This window comes from Barbus barbus, assembly GCF_936440315.1.
Source record: "Barbus barbus genome assembly, chromosome: 42".
Lineage (NCBI taxonomy): Eukaryota > Metazoa > Chordata > Actinopteri > Cypriniformes > Cyprinidae > Barbus > Barbus barbus.
This window is the reverse complement of record NC_136720.1, coordinates 7,089,927-7,110,614: the sequence shown is the minus strand read 5'-3', so window position 1 is coordinate 7,110,614 and position 20,688 is coordinate 7,089,927. Positions and strand designations below refer to the sequence as shown.

The following is a 20,688-nucleotide window of genomic DNA, read 5'->3' as shown; positions in this document are numbered from 1 at the left end:
AGAATGTTAGATTAGTGGCATCACTATCTTTAGTTAAATAGCCTAGAAAATGTATCTAATGTATCTAAGTGCTTTTTCACTGTTGTGTCACTGCAGTGTAGAAATGCTTTTCAGTGGGTTATGGTGCCCCCTTTGGTGCTTGTGAGTATTGCAAATTTAATCCATAATACTGTACCACAAGGGGAAATTTGCATGTGGATGCTGCAGCAGTTCATTACTAACTACTATAAATTATGAGTGGCTTGGCAAGCCACAGATTTTAAACAGCTACCCCAGCATTTGTCAGCATGATGCACATTCAATTATCTTATTTTGTTTTTCCAGAAAAGAGCACTATGACCTTGATTTGTCAGATTGAAAGCTTGAGAGATTTGAAAAGTGGCATCAGGCCTGAATCTCTGAATTTGCTTTAGTGCATGTGTGTGAGAGGGTTGGGAATGGACAACATTAAAAAAAAAAAAAAAGATAAACATGCAGGTAGTTGACCTAGGGAGATGCCGTTGTGCAAATGGCTGAGTTGCCTTTAAATTTGTCCAGGGACATTGTAGCGAGATGTATAATACACCTGCCAGTCCCAGTAAGGGATGGGCCTCTGACAGGAACATTCTGTTCTCCATTTAAACACAAAGTGCCATCAGAGTGGAACAGAGTCGGAAAATGCTTCCATTCTCCTCTGAGTTTTTCAGAAGACCTCTCCAGAGAGAGAGAGATAACTCTAACATATGGAGAGGGCATTACAAAAGCTCAGTGAGAGAGAGAGTGAAAGAATGCAAGAGAGAAAGAAAACAAAAAAAAGAAAAACACATCTAACTCCCATCTCTCAGAGAGGGGTTTCAATGGAAGGCAAATTGATTCCCTCATCTGGTTGGAAAAAGTAGATCTCTAAAAAAACTTTTCCCTAAGACTCCATTGACAAATGACCTATTGATTAGTTGTTTAGAAATTATAGAGCAATGCTAAGATAGTATACGGCAGACCTGATGATGGTTCACCCAATCACAAATAACCACACCCCAAACTCACTCCCTTGGTTGAGCCAGTGTTGCTGTCTTGCTATGGTTAAGATGCTCATCCAAAAATAGCTGAGTTTTGATTTAGACAGCCAGAAGCAGATGTGCCAGAGAATATTTTCGAGAACGGAGAATTTTTCATTGAAAAATAAATAATTAAAAAAGTTTGCCTGCAATTATTGTTTCCATGATCACTTGTACACAAACATTCCTCTGTTTACCACTAACTTTCCGTGGCCAGTAAAAGCAAAATGATAATTGTATCAGGCAAAGAGTGCTGATGTTTGCAAATCCAGCATATTATATAACAGGACCCAGCAAGGACTGCCTGATGACACAGGGCACAAAAGTTTATTACTTGCATTTTCAAGCCTTGCCTATTTGAAAATAATATTTTAAAGAATTCAAGTTCAAGGCACAATTTGGTGATTGTGCACTGTCTGACAGACTAGTTTTTGTACACACACACCCCAAGTGCATGCACAGAAAGCAGCCTTTCAAGACAGAGCATAAGTACTGAATTAAGTTCTCTGTCATGTCTTAAGGGACGGTCACATGCATATATTTATATTCATATGCATGCGAATGCGGGAGACAGGAAATGCAAGCCCATGTGAATTTTGAAGTTCAAGTTTGGTAAACTCTGCTCTGCGAATTTGTATCCTGTAAAGATGTAACCAAGAGAAAACCAAATTAAAAGAGCACAAAAATTAAATATGCAGGAGTGTACCAGTGTCGCATTACATTAAGGTGGATTTTATGTGTCATTTAAAAATGTTGGCTGTATAATATGTTGAATTATGTTTATAAAAAAGCAGAGTGTGACGTTATATTGCGTATTGTGAAACTTTATTGGTATCTAAAATTTTGGTGTCATAACAACCTTGTTTATTAAAATACAAGAACTTTGGGCCAGTAAAAAAAATTAAAAATCTTTGTCATTCAGCTCTGTATACTAACCTCATTGGTTTAAAAATAAATAACATAATGATTTGCTATCAGTTATTTGCACAGCACTGGAAAATTATTATTATTATTTATTTATTTTTGTTTTTATTTTTAATTTTTTTTTCATAAATAAATATATATATATATATATATATATATATATCTACACCATCTATCAGATCATGTTCAAACATTATATGAAATCTGTGTTTAAACTGCCTACTTATTCAAGCTACCTCAGGCCTAAATAAGCTTGAAACTACATGTTTTTTCTCCTAAATTTCAGACAATGTTCTGTCAAGCCTGTGTTATTATTATTATTATTAAAATAGTTATCAATTAAATCCTTTTTGTTATCTATCAGAACAAGAAGTGCCTGGAATGCCTCAACAAACATTACAGCATAACTATAGTAACCTTTACGACTCTTAACTGATTTCCCTAAATGTTGAGGTAAAATTCCCAGCCGTTTCATTATCGCCTGACATTAGCTAGCTTGCTTAACATTAAGTGCCCAGATTCATCGGTACTACAGATCATTATGAAATGTCATTATGTGTGTGGGGCATATCCAATTATGGTGATTAACTTTTGATTGTGGGCTATGATCCTGACAAGTCAAGTGATGTATTAATCGACTGGTTCTACAGTGTTTAAGGTTGCTGCAAGCTAGCATTTTCATCCATAGGGTGTAAATTGTATCTTTTTGTATATATTTGTATATGTTACAAAATATACGATTTTTCTTCTCAAGTAAATTTTTTTTGTTTTTGTGGGAGGTTAAGTACACCAACTTAATAACCAGCTCAACAAGACTAGTAAACCACCTTAGGCTGTTTGAGTTGACCTTTTCAGCAGGGAAATGTCCTTTAAACCTAACAATGAAATAAAAAGAAGCCAGGAGAATAGGGTCAGCGTTAAGGGGCAGATTCTGATCTGGAAGCTCAGCACATTTTCAAGAAGAGGGATTGTGCCCTGATGCAGTTATGCGGGCGTATCAGAGAACATAGATCCGACAGAGAGGCTTAGTAAAGCATTACTCTAAATACATAACTAATGCTCTCTTCCCCTGCAGCCGCAAGCCACGCTCATTTATTGTCTCAATAAAGCCTGTCTGTGAGTCTGAGCCCAGGTCATCAGTCACAGAACATCTTAACTGGGTCAAGGCCACAGGGGCCTATACGAGACTGGTTCGGTCCATTCTCCATCTTCAGAACTTGAAGTGCAGGTGGGACACAAGCAGAGCATGCCACCTAATAGAGACCTTTAGAAGACTGTGTGTTTGCCACAACATGTTTATGCAATTTAGTACATTAGCATATATTTTAATTGATTAGTTACATTGATGGATAAATTATAAAGGTGAATAAAATAGACTATAAATACTGATATAAATATATTCTAAATTAAAAACATAACACTTTAGAATACGGAACACTTATTCACTATTAACTACAACTTTTCCCTCAATAAATTCCTAATTTGCTGCTTATTAATAGTTAGTAAGGTAGATGTTAAGTTAGAATAAGGTCATTGAGGTGAGTGGTGAGACCCTTGAGCAAGGCACCGAACCCCCAACTGCTCCCCGGGCGCCATCATTGGCTGCCCACTGCTCCGGGTGTATGTTCACTACCGTGTGTACACTTGGATGGGTTAAATGCAGAGCACAAATTCCAAGCATGGGTCACCATACTTGGCCACACACCACTTCCCCCCTTCCCTAATAAGCAACTAGTTAAGAGACCCTAAAATAAAGTGTTACCAAAAACATTTATTAAAGATAACATTTCATATATGAATACTGTATGCAGTTAAATATTCCTTAAAAGTAGCACTCCATTTTAATAATGCTGACTACAGTTTGTTTAGTTAGTTCCTTTCAGAATTCTTTGCAGTTGTCACTAGTTGGGCATTTTCTAAAACAGTTATGGTGTGAAAATATGTAAATAAACATACACTGTAAAAGTGATAAGTTGACTTAACTTAAAACAATTGAGGAAACCCCTTGCATTAAAATTATTAAGTAAATAATCATTTAAAAAATAAGTTAAGTGAACCTGACAATTCACTTTTAATTATTATTTACTTGATAATTTGAAGGCAAGGGGTTTCCTCATTTTTTTTAAGTTAAGTCAACTTATCACTTTTTACAGTGTAGGCAGATAATAAGTAATTACTGATCTAAATATTTGTGCAAATGTAAATTTAAATCATACAACTAATCTCTTAGGGCTTTCATGCCAAACATATCAGGAAGTAATAAATCACAGGAAATGTGTACTTTAGACGAGCGTGTAGCCAGCAGTGCTCTGCGATACAGGAGATGTGTGAATGTGTGCTGTTTACACCTCAGTAATGTGTGAATTGAGCTGTGAAATGTGCATGGACATGGGGTCACAAGGTAGATTTAAAAATTCTCTGCCCATGGAAAAAAAAAAAAGAAAAAAAAAAAAGAGGACATAGGATAGATTCAAAATGTAGACTTAAAAAAAAATAAGTTAAGTATAGTTAAGTAAAAAGAGGTTTACCATCACGAAATGCATGGGCATTAATGTTTCCAGTCCAAATATGTGAATTAATGGGTGCACATATCTATTTGTTCACTTTAATAACACAAAACTGTGTGTGCCACAGGGCACTTTTATGAACTAGGCATTATTACTTTTCTTTAATAAACAGACTCCTTTAAAACAATTTCAGTGCTACCAAGCCTATAATAGGGATCGTATAGCTGCACTAACATTACCGCAGGGTGCTGCTATTGAATTACAACAAGTAAATTGATCCAGGATATAGCTGTAAAATAGTCAGCGTCTTAGGGCAGATAATCATTAGACTGCACTAGAGAGAAAAAATAAAAAATTCTTAAATCACAAAATCATTTAATAATCAGTTTCATAATAATCTAAACAAGATAAATAAAACATGTAGAAGTTATTAACACTTGTTTTTAGAAACAGAATATATTTTTTTCTGTTTCTCTTGTTTAAAACATACATTTCACAACATGCATGAAGATAAGTTTTTGTTAAACACTAAAAAGCAAAAAAAAAAATATATATATATATATATTTATTTATTTGGGGTTTTTTTTGTTTAAGAACTTTTAGTTTAGTTAAGAAATAACTTTTTTTGCATTGAGGCTTTACACTGGAATCTGGAGTCACTTTCCTCATGGATATTATGCTTCGTACTGTCAGACTTTTAAATGATTTCTTTCCGCGTCGCCCATGTAGGGGTTGACATTTCCACTGTTGGCTCGCAGCTACTCCTGCTTCAGGGGGGAAATGTCAGCACGCATCTGTGAGTCCATGATATCACTCAGGGTGAGGTTTGCAGATGCCGGGCTGCAAGCACCGGTCTACACGGCCCCACAGCGCAACCAAACAGACAGACAGTCTCGGCGAATAGTGTTGTGCCAAATGCGCCTGCCAATTAGGGTTCAGCCTGGCATTTACCAAACAGCAGTGAGGATAAATACACTGTCCCCTCCATACAGAATGAGGGACTGTAAACAATAACTAATTTTATCCCACAAAAAAAATGAATGTGAATATGTATAGAAAGGTTTATTAAACAACAGATGCTGCATCTCCATTTGAGGTTTCAGCTTTTTTTTTTTTTTTTTTTTTGAAGAATATAATTTAGCATTGGGTAGGAAGGATGGAATAGTTATGACAACAAAACAGTTTGAATACCAGCATTCTTCAAAATATATTAAACTAAAATATGTATTAAATCCAGTAGGAATCCGAGGCTCTGTATCCAACCCAAATTGTACAGTCCAATTTTAAGCAAAATCCAAAACATATTTACGCATCTCCTTTTAATTATTGGTGTTTGCTAATGCAAAGGATTCAGAAAATTGCTCTTTAATTCTCTATGCAATCAGACTTAAGATTTGTGCCTGCCAGACAATAAAAAAAGAAAAGAAATGCCATAGACTTAGACTGAAGAAGGTATAACTAAATACTAGAATATAAGAGATTTGGACTTTATTTTTAACCTATTTTATTTTGTAATGTAAAATTTTCCTTTTAGAGTGAACAGAATATTCAACAAGAAAAAATATGTAGGGAAGGAGTTTTATATATGCGACATTAATGGTATTGTTAAAAGTGTTCACAAGATGATAGGTTTTAGAGGCACTGAACAATTTGTGGCATGATGGGATTAGTGACCAAGTGTTTGGCTGGTTAGCTCGGTCCTCTTAGCGCCTGGTTTCTTCATTTTTCCATTGACACACATTAGCCTTACAAAATTAGCCAAATGTTCTTTGCAGCCAAATGTTGTACATGCAATCAAACTATGCTCTGCTAACCAGTATAAACCTGACCCTATGGTTTGGACAGGGTGAGACAGATTAACCCTTGTGAGGTGTTCATATTTTTGTTGTTCAGCCAGTGTTTGTGGGACTGGTGGACCCGCTGCATTTTTTGGGGTTGTAATTCAACACAATTAAAAATTGTATGTTAAAATTCTCAACAGATGTTTACTTTATCTCAATTACAAGCAATATAAACAGCATATATGGTTAATATTTGCCCCTTTCCTTTGTTAGACCTCATTTATGAATTAAAGTGCTACAACCGTGGGAACGGGAGAGGCAGAAACACAAAACTCACACTTACACTCACACTCACACATAAACACAGACTCACAGACTCTTTCTCTCTCACACACACACACATACTGTACACACACATAAACACACCTACACATACTAATACCAGGCCCAGGAGGACAGAGTGAAGGTACACAGGACCTAAAATTTCCACTCTTTTAATAGCATCCTGTGTGTAATATAAATGTACAGTTTGTGGTCATTGGAAATTTGTTCTGATGTATGTTCAGAAAATGAGCCAAGGCCAATGAGTATGAGTTTGTAAAAATAATTAATCATATTAATTATAATTTCTCAAAAAGTGAAATCGAGTCCCATAGACCCGAACACCATACAAGGGTTAAGAGAAAAAGAGAGAAAACAAAGCAATGACCCACAAGGAGAGGATTGTGAACTGACAATGGCATGCCATGTTGGAAACGCCTGTGCAAAAATGAAGACATACTAAATTTGCTTAAAAGGGTCTTTGAGCTGTCATTACTGCTCAGCAGTGCTGCTGTGAATTTTAATGCGTGAGAGCAGAGAGGGTGGGCACCCGGCCAGGAACATGAAGAACATGCGAATGCCTGTCACCAGAGCAAGACTGAGGGACCCAAGACTGGACCAGACCACTGGAGCATGGAGGCACTGTGTCTTTGAATACAACTATAAATATAATTCAGGGTCAAATAAGCTGTTAATAATAACTTAATTAACCAGAAATTAGGTTGTGAATGAAGTGCTCAAAAGTGCCATATTACGGCATATATGTTTTGGGATTTCATTTAGCATAAATGTCACTTAAAAAGACCTATAGACTGTATTAATACATTTAGACAATATTCCTAAATATTCTAGCAAAGTTCCCACAGAAAAAAAAAGAGAAAGTCAGATCAAAACAGAACCAGATTTATTTTGTTCCCATTGCTGTCAGTGTTCAATTAGAACAACAGATCTGTAGAGATTAATTTAATGAATCAAATTCATAATTATCAGTTTTTTTTTTCATTTTGTTTTTTTTTTACTACTGTTACATCAGATGGCTATACCTAGATTCTACACATTTTAAAATGCATAGCTAGCTCTAAATGCGTGGCTAAGCTCTTACCCTCTTGTATATCTACTCTCTCCTGCCAGACCTTGCTTCTCTACAGCATTAGGTAAGATTTATTACCCAGGGTTCCTGGCTGTTGACGTGAGTGTGATAAAGCATTTCAACAAGATGAGTGTCCCAGTGTGGGTGTAATGATGTTATACCTTCTCTTTTCGCCTCCAGATGAACTGTGTGTCTAGCCCCATCCCAGAGGCAGATTACATCCAGGTTGTTTTTATTTTATAATGTGGAGTTGTCCTTGAATCCTTCCACTCAGACCTGGAGAGCGACTACGCAGTGGCAGAAAGTGTCTGAAAATTTGAACGGCCCCTTGCGGAAGTTGTGACCCTGGATGAAATTGATTAAAATGTTGCAGTAGCTCAAATTAACTGGCAAGACTAGCTTGTCAGTTATGTATAACATCAGATTATGGGCACTGTGATTACATGCTCCCTGTTTCTTAAAATCACTTTAGTCTGGGTGGGTTTTAGCAGGCATCCTTTCCTTTTATGTGCAACTGGATTAATAATCGGTGCTAACACTGAATCATGTTCGAGATGGAATACTAATTACTAAATACTGTGCAGAATACACTGCATACTGCCTGTCTTTTAAAAAGATAGTAAGTGAAACGTAATTGAAATAAAGTTTAAATAAGTTGTATACTCGTTATCATTGAGCTATTGTCACAGGTTGCTGTGTAGTTTAGATCCAACGACACCGAATGAATGATAGTTTTAAGAAAGACCAATAATTACAAAAATACACTTCACATCTCCCCCTCCCGCGTTGGGGGCTTGGGGGAGGGGGAGATGTGGAGAAGGGACATGGTGTTGGAGAAGGAGGAGCCAGTAGAGGGAGACACCAAAGAGGGAGGAGATAATGGTGGTAGAAGCCAAGGAGTGACCACGAGCATGGCCATTAGGACAAGGCCCACAGTGGAACCAAAGAAAGGAGGAGCCAGGATCGACCCAGTAGAGTAACTGCAAAGAGGAACCCCAGGCAGAGTCGAGGTTGAACCACAGCCACGCAGACAGAGGCGTGGAGGGTCAGAGTGCAGCTGAAGACTCAGAAGTCCAAGGTGGAGCCAGAGCAGTGGTTGACAAAGATGGACCCTGAGAGATGACAGGTCATGGTGCAGCTGAGGTTAAGCCAAGGTAGAACCGATGAGTTGGAGGGCTGAGGTGGAGTTCAGGGCTCGGAGGTTGAGTTGGAGATGACTTGGGCTGGGGAAGTGGGACAGGGAGGGATAGGGACAGGGGGAATATCCTCAATGAATGAGACTTGAGACTAAGGGCAGAGCCAATAGTGATGAAGGCAACTGGAGAATGAAGGAAACTTGGTGCCGGTTTGACTCAATGGTGAGGAAAATGACTTGAGACTGGGCTTAAATAGCAGTGACAAAAGCAACTTGGAACATGGCATAACCAGGAACCACAAAGATGATATGAAACTTGTCTGGACCAGTCAATATTATTTGTATAGCGCTTTTAACAATGCAAATTGTGTCAAAGCAGCTTTACATCGCATCGGCTTGATATAAAGCTGGGTGGTTTTATATCAGCTTTACAGTATTTAGATGGGGAAATAGTTTGTCGAAATAGTGTCATTCTCCTTCTGGCCAGACAAAATCAGCACTTTAAATCTAGGCTAAAGCAGAATCAGATTGTGCAAAGGACTCATCTGGTTCCTGCGGTCTTGTCCCGATGGCCGTCTTGTAGACAGGGTCTTCACTGGGGTTCAGTCTCTGGGGCTCATCTAGGTGTCCCGGCTGTAGAGGACCAGCAAACACAAAGATTATTTGGAACTAGACTGAAACAGCGACGAGTAAAATGACTTGGCACTGGATGAGACCAGTTTAGATGGTAGACCAGGAAACATTATATCATCCATCTAATAAATAATTCTATTGAGATCCAGGTTCTTGTACACACCTCTGTGACGGGGTTGTGGGTGGGGCTTCATTTCATCCCAATGGACTACACTAATATTCCATCGACGACGGATGCTAATGCTGGCTCATGCACCTGGACAGACTCCACAAATTTTAATTTTTGGTTGAAATTGTAAGAATATTGTTTTGCTTAGTGCTTCATCTTTTAATCATTGAATGTGTATTAGCCATGATGCTTGCCATTTGCTTTTTGCTGAATGATTAGGATCCTTTTTAGGTTTTTGTACTGTGTGGATGTTACAGATGTAATGTACGCTAATGCAGATGTGTAAAAGGATAATTATCCTATCCATAGCAAGATTTGAGTGACACCGAAGCAAACGTCTTAATGCCACTCAGCTGTCTTGATTACAGATGCATTGTATTCCTCCATTACACCTACAATTAGGCCTGATTGCGCCCCCTTTTGTGTCCTTGTGGCATCTGAAATTCACAAAAGACTCCTCAGAGAAAAAAAAAAGCAAATCAGCAGGTAATTATCCTGTGGTCTGATTACTCTAATTGTCTTTATGCCTCTAAATATTGCTCTCAGAGATGCATTACATCAGCAGCCATATAAGAATAAACATAGTAAAACACTGTATAAATACAGACATTATAATATACTTCCTTGACATATATGACTTCTTCTGTCAAGAAATACAGCTGGCATGTTGTGTTGTAATGTACAGTATCTCACAGAAGTGAGTACACCCCTCACATTTTTGTAAATATTTTATTATATCTTTTCATGTGACAACACTGAAGAAATTACACTTTGCTACAATGTACTTTACACTCACTACTTAGCAAAGTGTCATTTCTTCAGTGTTGTCACATGAAAAGATATAATAAAATACTTACAAAAATGTTAACCTTAAATACTCAGATACATATAAGACTAAAATCAATAGAATCTAAAAAGCTTGAAGTGTCTACTTTTAAATGAACAAATTCAAATCGAAAACGAATATTATCTGATTATGTAATCCTTATGAAATTAAAGCGAGGTACAGTCTTTCCCGTATCTGAAAGCTTGAAGTGCTACTTTGAAATGAACAAATTCAAATCGAAAACGAATATTAGCTGATTATGTAATCCCTATGAAAGTAAAGCGAGACCAGTCTTTCCCATATCTGAAAGCTTGAAGTTCTACTTTTAAATGAACAAGTTCAAATCGAAAACGAATGTTATCTGATTATGTAATCTGTATGAAACTGAGGTAGGCCTACAGTTTTTCCCTATCTGAGCTCATAATATGCAGTCACCTGCGTGCAAACGGTCTCACCTAGATATAAAAAAACTAATAATTAAAAACAAAAAAAAATCAAAATTCATTTAGATCAATTTAAATTTCATCATTTTTGAAAGAAGACCTACTATGAGGAATTTACCTCATAAGAACAGCTCAATCTGACCTTCAGCAGAGAAGTATTAATGTGTATGTATCTATGTCACCAGTGTCAAAGACAAATTTCCTCTCTGTGACGAGCAGAACGGACAATAAAGTTTAACTAACTAACTAATAATTTCTGTAATTTATTCTTACCTACATTGGTTAAGTGTTATTTTTACATAAACCTGTACGGATTTTACTAGTTGGGATTTTCCAGAACATCTTGCCAAACTGAAATGTATTTTAAGCTTTTTTGTTATTCAGATATTTTGCAGAGTATTTGTTAACCAAAGAAGGTTAAATATTTTATAAAAAAAAAATAAGTATTACAGTTGTTTTAAAGCTGAAAGGCTAAACTATTCTATGTTTAACTCAAATTGATTAAGGTTTATATGGATTTTAAAATGTTGCCTAATTAGTGATTTGAATAATTAAGTTACTTTTTGAGTAAATAAGTTACTTTTCAGACAGAGTAATTAGTAATTTAAATACAATATTGATGAAGTAATTTAATTGATATAAGTAACTTACCCAACACTGATGAACATACATCTGCATGAGAAATCTGTGACAAACCTTTAATCTCATTATGTTTTTTCTTTCATTTTTAATCTAATTTGAATGCTTTCGAATGCTAAACTATTTTTTACTATCCCGTGCTTGTGTAAAACCCTTCCATAGGGTGATGTCATTCTCCTAAGAGTAGAGGAGACATCATGCTACGTCATACACAGCACTAGTTCAGTGTGTTACAGTAACCTCTTTTATACTTGACAGGCAGAGACCGCTCTGATGGGTAAAGTAAATCTTCTGACACATGCTTTTAGCTAACTCATTATAAATGGTATCAATACAAAGTAGTGCATTCAGTCTAAGAAGGTTCAGCTATAGTGCCATTGTATTTGGAGTAGTATGATTACCAGCAGGTGATTTTTGGTCGATCTGTGATGTCAGTTATCAGTTAGTTAGTTTATCACATTAATTATGGACGTGTTTGTTTATCAAGCAGAAAGTGTCACTATACTTCTTGTCTTAAATTTGAACAGTGTGTATTCTGAGTGTATTGTTGATTATCGTTTCCAACCTAACAAACTTTATTTTGTGAAATATGCTTTCTTGAGAAGAGTGCCTGTGCTGTCTGTATTTAAAACAAATTCCAATTGGTTTGACGTTTTGTCATCTAATGCAAACACATTCATACATTCTTAAGTGTACAAATATTTTGGGGGGTGCATTTTGTGTGTGTGTGTGTGTTTCTGTGATTCTACTTGCCTTCCAGATCATATCATCGTAACCTTTTCTCTGGTCTTGATCCACAGCTCGTATCGTGAAGACCAAGCAGTGGTGTGACATGGTGCCCTGTCTAGAGGATGAAGGCTGTGACCTGTTAGTAAATAAATCAGGCTGGACTTGTACACAGCCCAGCGGCAGAGTGAAAACTACAACGGTGAGACTTACTTATTCTCATAATCACTGTCAAATATCACTCCCTTTACAGCTCTTTTCAATTCTGTAATGTCACATACAATATTTTAGAATGAAACAGGATATTCAATGATAATAATAAAAAAAAAAAAAAAAACAACAACAATGGAGTAGGTCTGGATGTTATCCATTGGGAGTTAATTAGATTGTGAAAATTATCTCTTCATTCCACAGTAGAAATCAGTGGTAAAGGAAATTCTCTTGAGAAGTGGTGCATATTATGTATTGAAGAAAGGTTATAAACTCATTATACATGTAAATATATATATATATATATACATATATATTATTCTTTTTTTTTTATGCATTTGTACTTAATAGCACCATGAATAATTATAGGCCTATTTCGAAATTGTCTATTTTATCAAAGATTTTGGAATCGCTTGCGAGTGATCAATTAAAAGAGTTTCTATCTTCTAAAAATGCCTTATCAGAGTTGCAATCCGGTTTTTAGGTAAAAACTCAGTATATCCACAGCAATTATAAAAGTATTAAATGATTTAGGGGTTTCATTTGATAATAAAAACCATAGTGCTGCTCTTTTTATCGATTTATCTAAGGCTTTTGATTTCGTAGATCATGAAATTTTGAAGCAGAGGCTACTTAATGTAGGTTTTCACTTATACGCTGATTATATGGTGATTTACTCTTCTGCATCGACTTTGGATCAGGCTGTGAGTCATCTTCAATCTGATTTTGATGCAGTTCAGCATACACTAAGAGATTTAAAACTTGTTCTAAATGCAGAGAAATCTAAACTTACGATGTTTACAAAAAGAAAGTCTGCACATTCAAACTCATGCTCAATTACTACTCTTCAGGGTTTGGAGATGTACAGTTTAGATATAACCCTAATTAAACACATCTGATCCAGCTAATTTAATCGTTTAAGAGTCCAGAAACTGAGTTTGACACCACTGGGATAGGCCTATAAATCTCAAACAAGTTGTTTTTAACCTGCAGTTACAAGTGCAGAAATAATAAAATAAAATAAAATAAAAAGTGACTTTAAATGTGAAATTAAAAACGCCAGTAGGTGTCAGCAAGTCACTGTTAATCAGTAAGTCATTGCGATTGAACCGAATCATTTAAACGGTTGATTCATTCAGGAACAAAACACCATTATTGCTCAGAGATGCAAAACTGTGCTATGGTGGCTGTGTTTGGAATTATTTTTGTAAAACAGGGAATATGGTGTCTAAACCCCAAGTCTCTTAATTAAAGGTGCAGTAGGAGATCTCAGAAAATGCTAACTTTAGCCTGATAGCACTGAAAGCGAACGTCCCACCCTCCCTGCAATCGCTGTGCAAAGCCACGCCCCCTGAGCACACATTTGCTCAAAGAGCAGAATACCAGAGACAACATTAAATTACTACAATAGGCTACATCAACGGTTCCCAATCACAATTCTCGGGCCCTCCCCGCTCTGCACATTTCATATGTATATCTTATCACGTCTGACGTTTGTTCTATTCGACCGTAAGTCATAAGTGCCCTGCGATGTGGACATCACCAGATATTCCACCATGATTCCAGTTCAAAGCGAGCGTATATGTTCCATACAAAGGGCATTAAAGTGTGCGAGACGTGAATTTAAATTGTATTTATTTACAGAGGTATGCCACACTTCACATTTCTCTAGTAAGTTTCGTCTGTGTGTGAAGACGCCGCGCAGCGTAAATCCGTGAATGAATGTTCCGAAGTGAAATAAACTTCAACGGATTTCCCCTGCTCAGGTACGCAGAGGTATGCAAATACATACGTTGACAGGCAGGTAGGAAAGACAATTATTGGACGAACATTTCTTGGTCCTACACCTTCCATAGAATATATAAATACAGATAAATACATTTAGACCACTTAACTTAATGAGTGACAAAGTGTCCTTGTTACCGTGTAATTATAAGTTTAAGTACTGAGTAAGATTTCCGTGGCCTAATGGATAGAGCGTTGGACTTGTACCCGAGGATGCGGGTTCGAGTCTGAGAGTGCTAGGTCGAAGGGAAGAACCCGATACTGGTACACTTTGCCCCCAAAAGCGATCCTCAGGAACTCCCTGTGAGAGGGAAGGATGGAGACATGGAAATAGGCATCTTTGAGGTCTATCGTTACAAACCAGTCCTCGGACATGATCTGAGACACGATCTGCTTGACCGTGAGCATCTTGAACTTCAGCTGTCTGACTGAGTGGTTCAAGAGACGCAAATCCAGTATGGGCCACAGCCCCCCATCCTTCTTTGGAACAATGAAGTACCGGCTGTAGAGGCCGGTGTGGACTTCATGAAGAGGAACCAACTCGATGGCTTCCTTCCTCAGCAAAGTACCGACTTCCTGTTCCAAGACCAGAGCCTGCTCGGGGCGGACCGTAGTCACACAAACCCCGTTGAACAGCGGAGGTGGCCCATCGAACTGGATGGAATAGCCAGCCTCTACCCTCCGCAGGACCCAAAGAGACACATTCGGCAGTCACTCCCAAACGATCTACTAAGGGAATCAGTCTCTCGAGACTGACCTCTGGTGTCAGAGAAGCGGCCAGATCGCTGCCTCGCTGCGGCGCACCGACAGGAGACGCGTGATCTGGCGGCTGAGGTGAGTTTCTCAGGCCCGCTGAAATCACAGACGGAAGAACCTGAGAATAACACTCGCTGGGACCTGCTGTGCCCTGGAACTGCAGGGTTGACAGACAAATCCCCGGAGGGCACCGAGGGGAGACGGTCACCGTGTGCCGCGGTGTCAGCCGCTCCACCCCAATAGGGGTCGCCCTCCGCAGTCCTGGGGCTCGCCCGTCAGGACCTCTGAAAGAACCAGACCCTGCAAGGCAGGACCCACAGAAACACATTGGCAGTTGCTTCCACGCTGCCAGATGGTCTCCTAAGGGAATCAGTCTCTCGAGACTGACCTCTGGTGTAATAGAAGCGGCCAGACCACTGCCTCGGTGTGGCGCACCGGAAGGAAACGCGCGATCTGGCGGCTAGTATGCAGAGGAGGCTGCCCGCCCAGCAGCCACCTCCCACTGGGGCGAAGGAGGCGGCGAAACCTCGTGAACGCTCGTCACATCAACCTCCTGGGAGGAAGAAAGACGCAGCATCGAGCCCTCGTCTCGGGGGAAGAGACTGCTTCCAAACCGAGAGACGGGGCGCCAGATCTGGCGGATACGGGAGGAGATGTCCATCTCACTCTCACCAGCCAGATCAGCCTGCGAGCCCCACGAGCGCAGCCTCCGCTCTGCCTCGGCAGGTTTTTTTTTTTTCTTGTGGCAGCCGCTCGAAATGAGGGCAACCGGCTCCCTCGAGAACCGATTTTGCGTGCTCCGCCCCCAGCGAAGCCTCGTGAACGCTTGTCACATCAACCTCCTCGGAGGAAGAGACGAAGCGTTGAGATCTACGAGCCCCACGAGTGCAGCCGCCGCTCTGCCTCGGCAAAAGCGGGACCAGCACCGCATGGAGAGCTCGTGAAACTTTCGCCCCTACATTATTCATACTGGGGCGAACGAGGCGGCGAAACCTCGTGAACGCTCGTCACATCAACCTCTTCGGAGGAAGAGAGACGCAGCGTTGAGCCCTCGTCTCGGGGGGAAGAGACCGCTTCCAACCGAGAGACGGGGCGCCAGATCTGGCGGATACGGGAGATAGGGACATGCCCGTCTCACTCTCGCCAGCCAGATCAGCCTGCGAGCCCCAAGAGTGCAGCCACCGCTCTGCCTTGGCAAAAACGGGACCAGCACCCAGGCATACCACGCACCGATTGTGTGTGTGTCCCCACTCGTGAGGTAGCGAGGGCAGGGACTAACACACAACCTGAAACGCGATCTGAAATCGCCCATAGTCTTAGCCTTAGATTTAGGCATCTCCTTTTTTTTTTTTTTTTGGACAGACAACACTAAATAAGACTCACAAGACAGAAATCAGACTGACAACACACAGAGCACTTGCTGAATGACAAAAGGCTGACGCCGGCTCCGCCGCACGTGCTTATATACTTCCTGGTCGTGACGTCACCCCGCCCGTGACGCCTCGCCCATCCATTAGACTGGTTGTATACAATATTCAGAGCGTCGGTTACGCTGATGGCGTTCCCATATGCGTTTTGACACAGCTCGAAGTTCCTGGGAGGGAACTTCTTTTTTTATGATGTATTGGTATGGCAAGGTGCAGCAAACAAACATGCAAGCAAGCAAATCAATAAATAAATAAATGATTAATTAAATAAAGTATCTTGGATCTACTGAATGGGAGGGGGATGCTGGGCAGTTCATTAATTCAATTATTAAAATTCAACACAATCTAAAATTCAATCATGAACTGCCTTTTTCATTTATTTTAACTGTTCTCTGAGGTTCCCTTAATATTGTCAAAATTTGTACATAAAAAAAAAAATCATATTAATAATTTATAAGTAATAGGTTAATTTCTGTCATGTTTTTAATCCCACTCATCAAAAATCTTCATTTGAATAGACGTTGTAACGTAATAAAAATGTAATATTAATATGTAATTTAAAGAAGTAGTTTAATTTAACTCAAAGGGAATCACTTATGATTTTATAGGGAATTTGAACAGACTCATTGCTACGGCGATTCACTGAACGAGCCGTATAACAAACTCTGCACTGGATATTAAAATACAAAATATAGTGAAAACACTATTAAATAGCACAGTAACAAGATCGACAGATTAAGACATTAACTTGTGAGCACAAAACACAAGATACTTATCTTTTCAATATAAGATTGTATTTATATAAACCTAGGACAAACTAATCTAACACATGAACACAAGCATTCAAACATTCACACGTTGCAGAAAGAGAGAAAGTAAGGAAAGGATGAGTTTAAGAGAATGAAAATGTGAAATCCCAAGTTTACAGCAATATGTTCAATTCCATAGACCTGAACAACCATCAATCACTTATTTAACCCTTGCTTTGAGTTTCTCAATGAGGCTAAAATTTATATTAAAGAGGAAGTGGTGTGTGGCCAAGGGGAAGTGGTGACCGATTAACTGCACCGATTCAGTTAGAACCTGGAGGTACTTGCTTGCTTTGCTAAGGGAATCCCTTTTGTCATTGTCTTTGCAGGAAAGGGGTTCCCCAAAGTGTCTGATTGGTTGAGAGTTCAGTAGTCGTGAAGTGACATCTTGGGAAGCCATTTGAGTTGTGGCTGGTAGAAGTTTTGAGGCGGTCACAGACTCCAGTTTAGCTCGGAGACGAGGCGTGGTGGCAAAACTTAACTGAGTACACAAAACTCACAACGGAAAAGAAAAGAAATTAAAGTAAAATAATAAAAGGATGTAACGAGACTAGGTGGGTTTTTCTTCTCATTGTGGTAGCAGCTGGCACGTGGGCCAGAGCACCCTCAAAGAGCAGCATCAAAATGCGGTGGCAAAAGAGAAGCAAAAAGGAGAGAGAAAATTGGAGAGGACCAAGAGGGAGTTTGATGGTGTCCTGAGTTTTTAAACTCGGCTTCTGGACACATCCCCTCTGGTGTCTTGACCAATTAGATCTTAGCTAGGGGTGTTCACACGAATTTTACACACTCTTGCAAAGTATAATTTTGGATTTGATTTCTATAACCAGAATATGCTACATTTGACACAGAATCAATTGGAAGGAACGTTTCAAGCTAGAATTGTCAAACTCATACATACCAAACATGAATCTGAATCCTTCAGCTATTCAATAATGATTAAAAAGACATATATAATATTTGATTTAAACATGATAATCTAATGTGTGGGTTAGAAACATAATATATAATATATTCCTTCATTATTTCTATGTAGAGAAATAATGAAGGAAATGATACATAAGTCCTTTTAAGATGATTTTTAGTGCATATGAACAGATTGTCTCTAGTGTGTAGTTCTATGGAAAATACAAGGAATGTTCTGTGACGACCAGAGAGAAGTTAAAAGGTCTTCTAAGGAATTTCAGTCTGTCTTTGTCTTGTATGGGGGAAGACCCGCCCAAGAGAGTCTGTAGCTCGTGATTTTTTATTACAGGTTTAGATGTGACGGCAATCTCTTTGACCATCAGTCTTGATTACTTGCCCCAAATTTGACAGTCTCCTTCCTGAATTGGAATTATCAATAAGTGTTCTTTTGTCTCAAGGTTGTAAGCTGTTCTGTGAAAGAGGCTTGCTGGTTAGTTTGCTTGCTTCAGACTAGTTGGCGCTAGGATTTTGACAGATTTATGACGTTGTCTTGGGCCCCTCTTTGTGGAATCTCAGCTTCTCATGTTTCGATGTTCTGATCGAATCTTAAATTTGTCTGATTCAGTCTCTGATATCCTACAGCGTGGTGGATTGTTGACTCCAACACCGACTGCTATGATTGGCTAACAGTTGTGTATGTTTGACAGCCTTCATAGATGGACGCTGCTTTGATTTACATAAAAAAACATATAAATACTCAGTACATATCAATCAATCTGTAATAACAGACAAATCTATAGTAACAACATAATAAAAACAGTTACTCACATTTGTGTGGTGCGACATCGGATTCAATATAGTCGGCACAGGATCATCTTTTACTTTCAAACTTTCTGAAAATCCCGCATAAAATTGTGCCTTGTTTGTAACGGACTTCATGGTCAAATTAAGTGAATAAAGGACCACGTTCTGACTGACGCGGTCTGGATCTTCATTAAAAATAAAGTTCACTCACTCTTTCCTAATGTTAGTGTCAGGATTGGACCTGTTTAGTCATGTGTTTCATTTCCTGTTTTGCCTTATTTGGTCTTGTTCCTGTCCTTGTTTAGTTTGATTATTAGTTGATTCCCCGCACCTGTCGATCCCTCGTTAACTTGTTTATAAGCCCCATTCTGTTAAGTCCATGTTTGTCGGGTTTACTTGTTTCTATGTGTGTTTGCGCAAGCTCATGTTGTGATTATTCCCAGTGTTAACTTGACTAAAAACTATTAAAAGATTTCAAAAGATTTACTGGGATGTATAACTTCAACACTAGTCACATTACAGAAGTAAGATGGGCAGCAAATGTTGGCTTATTTGACATTAACTGTATCATAACAGGACTTTACTTGGTCAAATCCCTATAGAGCTCTTCAGACTCTATCATAGGACACACACCTAACTTCTCTCAATGAGAGGATGTGTTTATCAATGGTAATTAGATCATGCTTAGGGCTAATTATGTGAACAGATGGGTGATCACGGCAGGCATACAGACGAGGCATAGGAGAAATAGGAGGAAATGAAAAGGAGGGCACACAACACCTCAGCTCCTGTCTGCTGTCATCAGCTATTAAAGTCTTCCTTTTTTGTTTATTTGTTATATAAGGCTTATTTGTATTTTATGTTCCTATGATTATAATATTTGATGTATAATATAAATGTATTGTTTTACTACATTATTATTACTATATTCTGAACAATAAAAAGTGTGTAAGCTTTTATTTAGATCTAACCTTTTTTGTTTGTTTGTTGGTTGGTTTGTGTTTTGTTGTTGTTTTACAAAATCTAATATTAAATTAGCCTCTTCTCAGCAAGCACAACATCATTTTTAAAGCATCTCACAAAGTTGTCAGATAAATGTTTAAAAAGTACATATATGAAAAGTACATATCATATGAATCCGTCATTTGAAAAATATTGAATGTTGCTGGATGAAGTTTTCTAAGATTTGTAAAATTAAATGCATAGGCTGTATTAGTTATCTTGGGTAGATATTGGACATTGTGTGAGTGTTTTTAAAAGTGACCTTGTACTATGCACCACCAAGCCTCACTCATTCAATGACTGCAAGGTAGGTGAGTGTAAGAATGAAGGAGAGTCTTTTGTCTTTTTTTGTTTACACTGCATAATATGTTGTAGATGTGTCCTGGTACACGTGCTTAAATTGTGGTTTGGCAGTCATGTTGAGCTGTTTTGTTGTAGTTTTTATTTTTTTTATTTTTTTTTTATTGACCATTTGACCAGCCATTGTCAAGGGACAAAAGAACTAAAAAGAAAAAAAAAAAGAAAAATAAGTAGGCTGAGCTAAAATGAGTTTCTGCTATTCAGTAAAATAATGATCACTAATCAACCCAAGAGTCCCTTGTAGGCCCGCCCTGTTTGAATAAACACTCATTACTGCTATCATGTTTGTGATTTGCTCATTCTTTTCTACTGATTCATACGACTGTGACCATTCTTTCAACAGCAAATTACATATGAGCCTACATTTGCATGAAGTCCATTTAACGTTTTCAAGTCATTTCAGG

The 20,688-nt window shown here is 38.5% G+C and overlaps 2 protein-coding genes across 2 annotated transcripts in view; one reads left to right on the top strand and one right to left on the bottom strand.

Annotated features, from left to right (window-relative positions):
- Positions 1 to 20,688, bottom strand: part of LOC306861483 (uncharacterized protein) — an 814,549-nt gene that overhangs the window by 650,683 nt on the left and 143,178 nt on the right. The window lies entirely within an intron of this gene.
- The window catches only part of tafa5a (TAFA chemokine like family member 5a), a 145,434-nt gene that overhangs the window by 107,442 nt on the left and 17,304 nt on the right, over positions 1 to 20,688 (top strand). The window contains exon 3 of the mRNA XM_079403399.1: positions 12,303 to 12,430. Coding sequence (XP_079259525.1) covers positions 12,303 to 12,430 — 128 coding nt within the window. The remainder of the gene's footprint in view (positions 1 to 12,302; positions 12,431 to 20,688) is intronic.